The sequence below is a fragment of the Diadema antillarum genome, unplaced genomic scaffold (assembly GCF_040938485.1).
Source record: "Diadema antillarum isolate AM-2024a unplaced genomic scaffold, OU_Dant_1.0 seq00000160_RagTag, whole genome shotgun sequence".
Classification (NCBI taxonomy): Eukaryota; Metazoa; Echinodermata; class Echinoidea; order Diadematoida; family Diadematidae; genus Diadema; species Diadema antillarum.
In genome coordinates, this window is record NW_027271231.1 from 2,973,782 (window position 1) to 2,987,861 (window position 14,080).

At 38.3% G+C, this 14,080-nt stretch overlaps 1 protein-coding gene across 1 annotated transcript; it reads right to left on the reverse strand.

Moving 5' to 3' along the window:
* Positions 1 to 2,504: 2,504 nt before the first annotated feature.
* On the reverse strand, positions 2,505 to 13,094 carry LOC139727920 (NADH dehydrogenase [ubiquinone] 1 beta subcomplex subunit 6-like). Its single transcript, XM_071638892.1, has 4 exons — positions 12,827 to 13,094; positions 8,389 to 8,490; positions 6,951 to 7,007; positions 2,505 to 3,129 (listed from the first exon to the last, which is right to left on the reverse strand). Exons 1-4 carry the CDS (start codon positions 13,085 to 13,087, stop codon positions 3,103 to 3,105), a joined length of 447 nt encoding a protein of 148 aa, XP_071494993.1. The 5' UTR covers positions 13,088 to 13,094; the 3' UTR covers positions 2,505 to 3,102.
* Positions 13,095 to 14,080: the final 986 nt, after the last annotated feature.

Genomic DNA, 14,080 nt, shown 5'->3' on the forward strand with positions numbered 1-14,080 from the left:
TAAAGCTCTATAAATGTAAACCGTCCATTTGTTATACACACTTACCTTTAGTACTTGCGGGTATTGAAGCTCTTTGTAAATAATATGTACATGTAACAACGCCTGTTATTTGTGTCTGTGACTACATGCTTGAGGTTATTGATGTCAGAATGTAATTTATCACAATAAAGTACTAAACTCTAAGCAAAAGCATATTGTGTCATCTGTTGATTAAAGGTATCTGTAGCCTAGGAAAAAACAAAAATCAGCATATCCATCTTTCTACAGTCAACTTCGCCTTAGTTGAGATTGCACAAGTTAAGAAATTGACTATTGGCAAAGTCATAGAAAAATTCTGCCCTACTGGATATAACTATGTATTCCTTATAATATTTTGCATGTCAAAATTTAAAAGTCAAATTTTATCCAGTCCCTTTGGATTGGTCTGATGTGAAGTTGACTGTACATATATTGTATGCAGTGTATACTGTATTCCAACTCTCTCTCTCTCTTTGCATTTACGCATTCATGTGATGTGTGCGCACCCGTTTGCTTGCATTTTTTGTAACATATATTTGTGTATGTCACAAGTTTCGTTTCTGTGTTCCATCAGTTTGCTGGACTACTTGTACATTCATTGTGCTGTACGGTTCCCTGCACACTATGAGGAAGCCAAATTAAAGACACACACACATACAAACACACACACACACTGATTCGCTTCCCTCATTTCTAAATGCAGCATTCTAGTTCCTAAAACAAGTACATGTACAGTGCAGTCCTGTTATAAAGAGGACGGTTATAACGAAATTCTGGTTGCAACAAAGGAAAAGTTCAGGTCGCAACATTGTCTGCTCTGTGTTTTTTATTATTTGTTCGGTTATAGAGAAATTTCAATATAATGAAAGGAAAGTGCCAGTCCCAAGGACTTCATTATAACGGGAGTCCACTGTATATCTCTGGTCCTAGCTCTTTTATATTTGTTCCGTTCTCCCAATCCACACACTGAGGTGATTAGCTTGTCGTAAAATATTGCTCCACAGAGCACAATCTTACGAGTGCCATAAAATCTGTCTTTTTCCTGGACAACGAATTCAATTACAATGTACAATGATTGGTGGGAAATGCAAATCTTAGTCCCAAGCAGCTTGTTACAGGGAGGTTCCCTATATAGTTGGCATACATCACTTGTTAGTGGATCTGGCGGGCAAGATGTCGTTCATTTGTACTATACTGTAGAGAAAATATTTACTGAAAGGAGTGGTGTGAGTGAAGAGTTTTGAGACAAGACTGCTGCATTCAGCTGTTGCACTGTATTTGAGACATCATGTACAATGGGTCCACTACGTATTTATTTAAATGAAGTACGTGTATCCTCACTATGCAATGCAAATTAATGTTAACTTGTGTTGATTTGGTGACACATTTGCTCCTGCGACAGTTGCTCTGGTCTTTTCTTTTTTCAAGGACATACTGTTAGGGTTAGGGTTGTGATAGGGTTTTAGATTTAGTTTGATGTGAGGATTACGGTTAGGGTTATGTTTGTGGGGTGAATTTATGTCTGGCTTAGCATACAGATATTTTATAGGTGCAATTGTCGCAGGAGCAAATGTAATGGAACCGTTGATTCATAATACACTGTACCTTCAACATCATTTATAAGTTTTCTCTTCAGATTACTTGGATATGTCCACAAAAGACCTTCAAAACCAAGATTCTGCCAATGACACCACCTGTAAATCATAGCTAAACTACAATTATGATGCACAAGAGACAATGGAACTCGCCTTTCCATAGACGGAGCATGAATTGCTTGTTTCCGCGTAACCAATATGATTGACAAAAGACAATGCATGGAAACATGCAAAAATCAAGGTACAGTGTATTATAAATAAATTCAAGTCAGCATGCATTTTGCGTTTTTTTTTTGTTTTTCCATTCTCCTCCAACATATGCACTTCTCTCACAAAAATAAGACAAATCGCCTAAAGTGGGATGCATGACAACAAAATTTAAGACTAGCTCTGGAACATGACTCACAAACAACTTTCAAAGTTAAATACCCTTGGAAAAGACTTTTCGTTTTCATGACTGAACCTGTACCACAAGTACTTTTTCTTTTCCTCTGGTTTTATACGCATTGGAACATGACACATCTGGACAAAATGCACTTCCACACAAATGAACAAGCTTTGTTAGATTCATATTTTATTCTTTGATAAATGTCACACATCATAAGAACCAGTTCCTTGCTTGCAGCACTTCATCTGGACTGACTTAGGGCGACATCTCTCTCACAGTGTATCTCTATCCATTTATATTTTGTTTTGTATCGTTTTGCTGATGCAAAGATCTTGTTCTTTGAACATTCAGAGTTCAAAACAGATATATGAAGGAGTGCAATTATTCATTACAAGTACAGCAAGTTATGTTATAAATACCACTACAAGGAAGGTTACTGATAAAAGCTACTGTTCCTGGGAACAGAAGGCTTAAAGGGAACAATAATTTTTGCTGTAGTCTTTTTCTGTTAGATGACGGCATTTTTTTTAGAGAACTCCGAAAATAATTCAATCCAAATCTGACGAACGTGTTTTTGCTCGGTAAGTACAGTAGACCGAGGAAAAATGACACACCACATTTACCATTATAATTGGGAGAGCAAAGAGACTGCAAGCAGTTGTGGCACTAGTGAAGTACCTTCCTGATCTTTCCTTAGAAGAATCCTCATGACTGCACATGACTGATATTTTGCACACCACATCAGGACAAAATAAAGGCCAAGCTTTCTGCTTTGAAGTGAGAAAGACCTATGAACTTGTACATGAACTGAGGTTTAAAGGTACTGTTATAGTATACAGTCATCTGTGAATTAATCATTCTGCTAATGCCAGTCGGGATCCACAACCAGTGTCTGAAGTTGTGCCACCTACAGTGTACTGCAGGTACCATGGTTCTGTAGATGTGTGTTATTCACCCAACAAATCTTCATAAACAGTTTATGTACAAAATATTCCCGTATCTCTGCTAGTCTGCTGCCCAGAGCTGACGTCCAGTGACAACCAACATCATCGGATCGGTGATGACCACGCTGTGTTGACATATGACGTCAGTCTTTTGACCTCAGTGATGGCCGCTTTCTCCCCCATGCTACGAGAAAAAGGGGGAATTAATGGAAATAAACATTAGTATGAAACAGATACATGTTTGTGGTTGAATATATGCTACAATATAGCAAACCATTATAAAGAGCACATGGCTAAAACGAAGTCATTTAACTTCAGTATAAAAAGAACAGTGCAGGTTAAGATATTGCTACACTGTATAGGTATAGATAATGCATATTTTTACATAGAGCGTTAGCAAGAATTATCCATCGATGTTAACTTTGGAACAGTCTGAAGCATACAAGGGTAAGAAGAGTATGTTTTGGACTGTTCCAAAGTAGATGAGGGTAGATGATTCATGAAACGCCCTACAAGTACTACTGTACTACTTCTACATGTAGTAAGTCATACATTTTGCATTATTGATGGAAATATATTTGCGATAGAAAAATTCACTTTCTGTAGATTAAGTACAACCCATGGCCGGCGGAACCTGGGGGCCAGGGGGGCTTGCCCCCCCCCCCCCCCCCCCCCACTTTTTGTGCACCATACAAAGGAATACATAAGGTGTCATCGCTTTGGGCCCCCCACTTTTTTTAACCCGGAAGTACGTAAGAGGAACTAAAACGAAATAGATAGAGATCTTGAAGTGTGAGCGCAGTAAGGTTAAGTTTTTGCGCTGAAGACTCTTTTTTTTTTTTTTTTTGCTTGTCAGGTGAAGAAACACGGAAGTGGAAGGAGAAACATGAGCTGAAGACCTTTTTTTTTTCTTTTTGCTGCCTGTCAGCTGAAGAAACCCGGAAGTGCAAGAGGAGAAATGAGCTGAAGACCTTCTTTTTTTTTTCTTTTGGCTTGTTAGCTCATAGAACTCGGAAGTGGAAGGGGAGAGATGAGCTGAAGACCTTTCTTTTTTTGCTTGCGGCGGTTGGCTCATGAAACCCGGAAGTGCCCCCCCACCACCACTTTTGAAATTGCTCCATCGGCCCTGCAACCCTTGAAGCTTTGAATTTATGTCTAATGAAAACAAGGAAAAGTAGAAATTACGCGGTGCGTAATATATGTCCCCGCCGGAAGTAGCATTTAGTAGCAAAATATACAATATAGGTAAAAAGATGAAGGTCAAAGGTCAAAGAAGTCAAAGGTCAAAATTCTATGTAGAAGTTTTGAAGCCCTCACCTAGTGCCATCACATAAAGCAAACGGAATCGAAATCGGGTTAGAAATGGCGAAGGAGTAGCATTTTGTAGCCAATGTACAATATAGGTAAAAAAATCAAGGTCAAAGAAGTCAAAGGTCAAAATTCTGTGTAGAAGTTTTGAAGCCCTCACCTAGTGCCATCACTTAAAGCAAACAGAATTGAAATCGGGTTACAAATGGCAAAGGAGTAGGGGAGAGCGGGGTGAGTTGGGACGCGGGTCAAGTGGGACACGTTCTCTGAATCAAAAACTGTTCAACCAATCAGCGATTGGCTTATATCTACAATAAGCCCCTAGCAACCATACATCACACTAAGAAAGCCATGCAGCTCGGCAAATTCTAAGTATGTATAAATTGCTATTGAAAATTTTCCCCAAAATATGACATTTTTTTGAAATCAGGCTAATTAACCTGTTGTCTTTGTATTCATGATTTCAAGGACACAATTGAAGCTGGTGGTGAGCCTTATTGATATGCAACTAATATAACTTGTTTTTGACAAATGCCTGCGTGGTTACTGAGCAGTCGTACATATTCATGTATATGCCATGTGAGGGACAGTTGGGACAACGTGTCCCATTTGTCCCTAATAATAGTATTACATGTAAAACAGTTCAGATTTTCAAACATGTTGTTCAAACTTGTTTTGTTAAAATAAAGATCATTTTAAAGCATGTTTGACTGTTTTCATTACCAATGTTTCATTACGCCTTCCAACTTTGGCATTTCCGACATTTCTATAGGATGTCACACTTTACAAACACCGTCCCATTTCTCCCTTGCCGTTGTCCCACTTGACCCACGGGTGGGTCAACTTCTCCCCCAAAATAAGGTTTTTTCTTTTTATTAACTGCAGAAAATTGAAAACAGTGCCACCCCCAGTTTATAGCTCTTTATGTTACCTACCATATGAACCTTCATGCAAGCCCGAAAGGAAGTGTAATCATCTCTTCTATAAAAAGATATAAGAAGAAAATCGGCGAACTTGAAATAATGTCCCACTTCTCCCCGCTCTCCCCTAGCATTTTGTAGCAAAATGTACAATATAGGTCAAAAATCAAGGTCAAAGGTCAAAGAAGTCAAAGGTCAAAATTCTGTGTAGAAGTTTTGAAGCCCTCACCTAGTGCCATCACATAAAGCAAACGGAATCAAAATCGGGTTAGAAATGGCGAAGGAGTGTTAGCATTTTGTAGGCAATGTACAATATAGGTCAAAAATCAAGGTCAAAGGTCAAAGAAGTCAAAGGTCAAAATTCTGTGTAGAAGTTTTGAAGCCCTCACCTAGTGCCATCACTTAAAGCAAACGGAATTGAAATCGGGTTACAAATGGCAAAGGAGTAGCATTTTGTAGCAAAATGTACAATATAGGTCAAAAATCAAGGTCAAAGGTCAAAGAAGTCAAAGGTCAAAATTCTGTGTAGAAGTTTTGAAGCCCTCACCTAGTGCCATCACTTAAAGCAAACGGAATTGAAATCGGGTTACAAATGGCGAAGGAGTAGCATTTTGTAGCAAAATGTACAATATAGGTCAAAAATCAAGGTCAAAGGTCAAAGAAGTCAAAGGTAAAAATTCTGTGTAGAAGTTTTGAAGCCCTCACCTAGTGCCATCACTTAAAGCAAACGGAATTGAAATCGGGTTACAAATGGCGAAGGAGTAGCATTTTGTAGCAAAATGTACAATATAGGTCAAAAATCAAGGTCAAAGGTCAAAGAAGTCAAAGGTAAAAATTCTGTGTAGAAGTTTTGAAGCCCTCACCTAGTGCCATCATATAAAGCAAACGGAATCAAAATCGGGTTAGAAATGGCGAAGGAGTAGCATTTTGAAGCAAAATGTACAATATAGGTCAAAGGTCAAGGTCAAAGGTCACAATTGAAATTCTGTATAGAAGTTTCAAAGCTCCCATGTAGTGCTATCATATAAAGCAAACAGAATCAAAATCGGGTTAGAAATGGCGAAGGAGTAGCATTTTGAACATTTTGATCACACACGGACGCACACACGGACGGACACACGGACGCACGGACGCACGGACGCACGGACGGACACACACACGTACGGAGCCCGTTTCATAGTCCCCTGCTCGAACTCGTTCGGCGGGGACAATTACATAAATGTTCAAAATATTTTCCCAAAAATGTCTACAAGAACCAAATGGAACTGTACCAAGGAGTACAATACAGATACACAGCAGGGATGCCAATCCTGTAAGCAGCATTGCAGTATCCTGAAGGCAATGTAGGCATATTTTTGATGCAAAATGGAGTATTTTTTTTTTCTTTCCAGCAATAGACACGCAGAGTATTCAAATCTTGGAAAATGTGTATTTTCTATGAAACCTGCAGTATTTTTGGCAAAAAAAAAAAAAAAAAACCAGCATAAAAATACATGTAATGGAAAGAAGTAACATCTGGCTTCTCTGACAGGTAAAATGTAACACGTTACAGGTCTGACATTTGATAACTGTATCTTTCAGAACGATGGCAAGAAGGACACTTGATAATAATGGCAATAAATTTTCCTAAATTGATCGGATTTAACATATTCAAGGGACAGAAATTGCTATCAGCCTTCGATTGTAGTCAAAGTTGCATTTCACTACTGCCTTCTTTACTTTGGGGAACAATTAGCTTTATACTGAGAAGGACAAGAAGCATTGTTTCTCTTCTTACCAAAGGGTCCGCAGGATACTCTGGTCGCTTTGACACAACAAAAAACCCAGGCTTTGTCTGCAGAATAAGAAGATTTGAACACATGTCAAATTAGCAGTAAATCAGACCAGTAAATTTGATACTGCAATACATGTTTTTTCCATGCTTAGGACAAGCCATAAAATTGCAGAAAACTGGCCAAAGTCAACCCAATGTACAAACCTTGGTATATAAAAGATTATGATACAGAAAAAAATGTACTGTACAGATATCATAATGACAACATCTCCACATCGAGTATTTTACAACAAATATCTCTCACTTTTATATTAATCATTGGTAAGTTCAACAACTTGTTCTTGATTTTTAAGGCAGTTTCAGGTGTGCGCATTATATTGCCTATCTGTTTACTGAAATGCAACAAGAAACAAAAAATCATATGCTACACATATGATATACTGTAGTTGTGATCGATCGAAGGCAAAGTTAAATTCAAAGTCGATTTGGGACTTGGTGACAATTTCACGAGTGGTTAAATTCACAATCATGGAGTACAGTACTGAACAGAGAGATAATTATATGGCATATAATTATGCGTGCTCATGCACATGTCCGGATCAGAGTTAATAATCATTTTCACTCTTTTTTTCCGAATAGCACCTTCCTCGCAAAATTTGTGAAAATAAAAACCTCTCAAAATATTTGGCGTAAACAGTATCTCACATACATGAAGTGTTAATGTTATCAATTAACAACTTTCTCATTAACCGTTTAGGACGAGTCCTGAGCATACTCGGGCAAGCGTCTATGGGAAATGCGTGCTGTAGCAAAATCAAACCATCCTCAACAGGTTAATAAAATGTATTGTATATGATAATTTCATCCATAAATTGCCTCTCTCAGGCAAAATCATTAAAGCTGAATTGTTTTAATAATCAAGAATGACATAATTTCTTCTTCCTAATTCATTTTCAACATGACTATAGTGAAGAGCTGTTTGAAAACCACAGTGAAAGGGAATGTCAACAACTTCCCCTCATCTCAATGCATACTGACATTGAGATTACTGTCCAATAAATATGTCTGAACTGTCAGTGTTATTAGAATTATTAGTGAAACTGTCACTGTTCCGTGTGCTTCACTTTACTCTTCCTGCTAAGTCTGACTGAATGTAAGATTGGTTATTTACCTTTAATCGTTGGGTTATATCAAACCACACTCTCATTACACTGCAGGAACTGATTATACAGTGTACGTGAATCCCTCCCCCACCATTCGCTCAAAGAATATAGTCTAAGCCAAAATATGTGTAGACAAACTTTCTTTAGTCATGCACTGCATATTTTATGGATCATCACATTACGAGTTGAGCAGTTTCAAATCGGACATTCATGGAGTGTAGTATGATTCAATACACAACATGGGAGTACTATACAATGAATAAACTGTGTATACTCACCATAATATGGTACTTGATCACGTAGTGCGTGACCCACATAGGCAGGACAAAATATTTGAAAATGATGCCCCCTTTCCAAAGCAGAGGTGCGAGTCGGTTACCCTGTCAAATGATTAAGAAAACAAACACATAAAAAAACAGTTACTTAGTAATGGTTATAATATCACACCCATTTTTTTTTTCCAGACAACAAAATACTGTGTACACTGTACATAACTGGTTATGTAGACTGTCATAACAATTTTGAGAGAAATAGTATTCTAAACATGTTTGGAGATACACTCATACATTTTGTAGACACTCCTTCACAATGGCAATGACAATCGATAAAATTACTGTGCTGAAAAGTTCAAACAATTGATTATGTTCAATTGACTCAGCTTTTAGAGATCTCCAATTCAGTGCCGGCAGTGAACACTGAATGGGGTGAGTCTATAGTACACAAATGTATCAAAAAATAAATACACATGTAAATTACTTTTTAAAAAAAATCTTATTCAGGGTGCTACATAACTTTATTTTACCACTTGCCCAGTTGGGCAATCAGATTTTCACATTTGATGCATAACACTTGCCTAAACATTCATTTCACTTGCCCAAAAAGAAAGGTCCAAAATATAAAGAAATAATACAGGAAATCATGTGTAAGTCCAGGACTTAATAAAACAGCTCACACTGATTCGCACGCTTAAACACAATGGAGTAACAAACTTGGTCCGACGAAGTGTTCACGTTGCATTGCATTGGGGCTTTTTCACATAAGAGTTGGAAAGTACTTGGCTGAAATGAATATAAAGTGTGTTGCATCACTAAACAGCCTAAACAGCTTCTGTATGGTTGATTTTGTGGGTTTGTGGGGGGAATAAGTGAAAAAAAAAAAGTGGCTTCAAAACTTTTTGCTTACCCAATTCTCGGGCAAGCATTTGTTCTCATTGTTCAATAAACTTGTCCGAATTTGATTTTCACTTGCCCCGGGCAATCAGGCAAGTGCTTATGTAGCACCCTGCTTATTGCAGAACTATCTCAAGCATATACATTGATCAAACAAGGTTATCTACCGACAAAATGCAGGGTTCTACAGTTTTTGCCAAGTTATCGAAATGAAGCAGTACCTGGTCCTGCAACTATACTGCCCTACTTTGGCAAAAGGAAGCAAGTGACATTTTTATGGATATTGACTTTTTTATTGATTTGGCATATTCTAGGTATGGTTTACTTACTGAAAAATCCAAAAGTTACAATTTTGGCCCATTTCTGAGATATTCGGGTGGCAAGAGGAAGCAAGTGCACAAAATTGCATGAAAAAAAAATTGGCAAAAGGAAGCAAATTACAACCTCATGATATGATTATCACTTGCTTCCCTTTGCCATATCATTTATATTTATACACAATCTAAAATACTTTGGCAAAAGGGAGTAAGTAACATCCCTTTGATATGATTGTCACTTGCTTCCTTGTGCCAATTTTTTATGTTTGCTATAAATTTATAATACTTTGGCAAAAGGAAGCAAGTACATTGTAACATATTCTCATGATATAATTGTCACTTCCTACCTTTTGCCAGATTTTTCATGTTTGCTAAAAATCTGAAACACTTTGGCAAAAGGAAACAAGTAAACAACCTCATGATATGATTGTCACTTGCTTCCTTTTTCCAAATTATTTATATTTGCACACAATCTAAATACTGTGGCAAAAGGAAGCAAGTGCCATCCTATGATATGATTGTCACTTGCTTCCTTTTGCCAATTTTTTATGTTTGCTACAAATCTATAATACTTTGGTAAAAGGAAGCAAGTAACACATTTGTACTCATGATATGATTGTCACATGCTTCCTTTTGCCAGATTTTTCATGTTTGCTGTAAGTCTATAATACTTTGGCAAAAGGAAGCAAGTTACATAATTTAATGAGTTTCTATGGGAATATCAAAATTCTTTGAATTGTCATCAATGCATCACCATATGACTTGAACGAATACCGACATTATTTCTCACCACAAATTTCCATGTTGAAGGGCCTACCCAAAAACATATTTTCTTCATTTGTAGCATTTGTACTCGATGTCACTTGCTTCCTTTTGCCAAAGTAGGGCAGTATAATTCTGGTATTTGTGTAGTGGTGCACAGCAAGTACACAAGCAGTACATACAACAGTGTACTAGTACCCCGGTACTACTGATACTAGATCTCCAATCTCCAGATCCAGGAAAGCTCAGAATGTGATGGCATCGGCAAAAGCACAAAAGAAAAACAAAACCTCTGTACACGCCGATGTAACGACTAAAATCAATGTAGAGAAGTTGAATGCCAGTGCTGACTTGCCAGAATTCAGACCACCAACAGCCACCGCAATACGTGCCCCTTGTAACCTCACGCCAACAAGGTATGCTGTGGCGCATTTTCATTGGCGCTGTACGTGCAATGACGTAGAATGTGCATAAATTATGTAACTGCCTGTCCGCATTCTGACAGGGGGCAGTCGAATTCTGGTTGGTTATAAATAGCGATATGTATTTTTGTATTTTCTGACATTCTATGACGTACATGTATTTAATCAAATCAACATTGCCATAAAAGTAGTTGAATAGATCTATATTCAATATAGGTGCTACCCTACATTGTTGTATATGATTTTTGCATGAATTATTTTTTGTTGAATAAATAATGGAGCAAAAGCTTAAGCTGCCAGATTTTGGTGAGCTTTCTCTAACACGTGCATAGACTCTACTGATATTATGTCGTTAGACGTGAAGTTCCATTGCAAGTTGAGTTTCTCAAGGCTATGGGGCCATGCCTATGCACACAGTGAGCATCAGAAATACAAAAGTCAGCATACCTCGACAGCAACAATACATTGTATCACATTTGCTAGTTAGTTTCAAAAGAACAGGTGCTTTTGCAATTTACATCAACAGGCATACACATATGATGACATAAATGGTATGCCGGAGTACCTGGACCCTGGTACCAAATAAAAATCAGCCATTTTGTTGAATTACTATTTTTTCTTTTTTAAAGGTTGTACCCTGGGTTCCCAAAAAGTGGAAATTATTTTGGTGATGGAGATAGGGGGCGCCAGCCATGGCACTGCACTGCACTGCACTGAAGCACGCGCTATTGCTATTACAGCGTGCCATGCATGCACAGTATAACATGCAGTGGTATGGGAATGACTAGATGTACACCCACACACAGTGCATGCATTTCTCTGCGGCTGTCCTCGAGTGGACGTGAGGTGGCGCTACACAACATGGTACCCTGGGGTACTACAGTACCCCCGGGTTACGTGTGATGCATCGATGACGAGTAGTGAGTTTCCAAGTATGACTACAAACCGGTATCCTTTATTTCCTCCGCCGAAGAGGTTAAATGCTTTTGCCAACGTTGCATAGTTTGTTGAATGTTGGTTTGTTTGTTTGCTTGTTTATTTGTTTGTGTGCAAAATAATTCATAAAGTTGTAAACAGATTTGGAAGAAACTTACAGGAAAGGTTGATAATGACACAAAAGGAACAGTGATTAAATTTTGGTAGTGATCCTGGAATTATTAATTAATTTTTGAAGGATTTTTTTCATCTTTTGGTAGGCAGACCTACGGTCAGGGAACTGGGAGTTCAAGTTGCGCTTGTAAACTTATCTGAGGTTTGCTCACGCGCACTTAAGTGTGTGCTCTGCTCAAGGTGCTGTGCAGAATGCAGGAAGCTGTATGATGTAAACAAAAAGCTTCTATTGTTGGTCACCAGAATTTAGAATCCGTAGGGTCTAGTCTAATTTGTTAGTACGCAACAGCCCAGTCGCTGTAAAAACCTGCTCCACACAGCACGGCGTCTGGTTGGGCTACTACATTGGGAAATTTAGCGATTTTCAGCATGCATGTACAGGTGGAAATGCGCTGCTTGGCGAAGGTTTGCGCTCTCTGACTCTCTGTCAGACTGCTTTTCCTTTTCTATGTTTTTGCATGCTCTTGAGTCTTGGCAATGTTTATTCCTATCTGTAAAAGTGGATATTTTCGCGCGACTAATTTTTCGCGCTTGGCCGGGTCACAAGAGTTTCGCGTGTTTTTAATTCCACGGAATCTAGACGTCACGCACAGGAACATATTGCAAGCAAAAATATTCGCGGGCTTTTATTTTCGCGCTAGTTTCTGGTTGCGCGAAATGCGCGAAAATTTCAACACCGCGAAAATTTCCACTTTTACAGTATTGTGATATAATATCCTTTATGGCTTATGGCCAAAGTTGCATCAAAACAACATCACCGTAAAGAAGCTGAAACATGTGAAAATATAATCCCGTCACCCAAATATCAATGAGAGACAAACATGTTAAGGTCAAAGCCATGGCATGGGTGGTCCCTTGGCTTGGATTGGTTGGTATTGGATTGCCCATCACACAACAAGATACAACTTTACAGTAGAGTCTAACTGAAGTCTTTACCGTCACCCTGTCGATGGGAGCGATCAGGCTTCTGAACGGACTTCTGATCCGCTCCATCAGTGCATTTGCAGGCCTCCATTCTGGTCGTGGTTCACTCGGATGGAGCTTCTGGTCCATGAGCCAGTTTCTCCTTCGTTGTCTCTCTTCCTTCACCCATCTTTCTAGGACATAATCGCCCTTGGCCCACTCCGGTAAGGCAGGATTTGTCCCTGCCGGAGGCCGCTTGTCTGGCCGAGACTGTGAGTAGATGGGATTCGCCATCTTTGTAACACAGTATGATCTACCTAGACTGCTTGAGATCTTGCCACAAGATGGCGCACTTCCAGTAGACTCGAGCGTCGCACACGTCGGTCGTGGGGTTGGTCAAGAAAAAATTTGATTTCTGCATGAACTGACTGAAGAATTATACTACATTGTAGTAATAATACTGGAACTGCGCCGGATAGATCACAAGAAACACAAAATGGGTGTTATATGAGAGTTAATGTTCTGTTATAATGGCATACCTGATATAATTCATTCACTATTACACCCACATTCTGTGGATTCATCTGTCCATGCATCCATCTATTTGTTCATAACTCTTTTAATATCTATAATAAGTTCTCCACTCGTTTATTTATCTGTTCATCCTTACATTTATTCATCATTAATTTAACTTATTTACGTTATTCATTTGTTCATTCATTCATTCGTTCTGACGGTCGTTCATTCATTCATCCATCCATTCATTCAGCCATCCACTCATTCAGTCGTTCACTCACTCACTCTTTCATTTAAATATTCATTCATAATTTCTCCCTTCATTACTCAATTCCTTCTTTCTCTCTTTCCTTTCTTCTTCCTTCCCTCCTTCCAGTGTTTATCTCCTTGAAGGTTCCAATGTGCGTTTATTTGTGCATGCATTGCTTATTTTGCCTTTTCTTTTGATTAGTCTTTTAAGTGTCTTTTTTCTGTTTGTTAGATAGCTTTCCAAACTGAGCCATGTGTACAATCATATGTGGTACGTTCTTGCAGGTTCCAATAACAAAAAAGGGTCTGAGAATTGACACTGCCCTCTCCTTATATTTCTATTTTCTCTTTTGCAAAGAATAAAATGAGGAGCTTGTTTGCAAAAACCGATAAGTCCATATTTGTCAAATGGAGATATTTGCCATTAAAGATCAAGAAAAATAAAAAGAATAATAAGAACATTTTTGCTTCTTTTGACCATAACTTTAAAAATGTACCTTTATATGTAGTGACCAATATGTC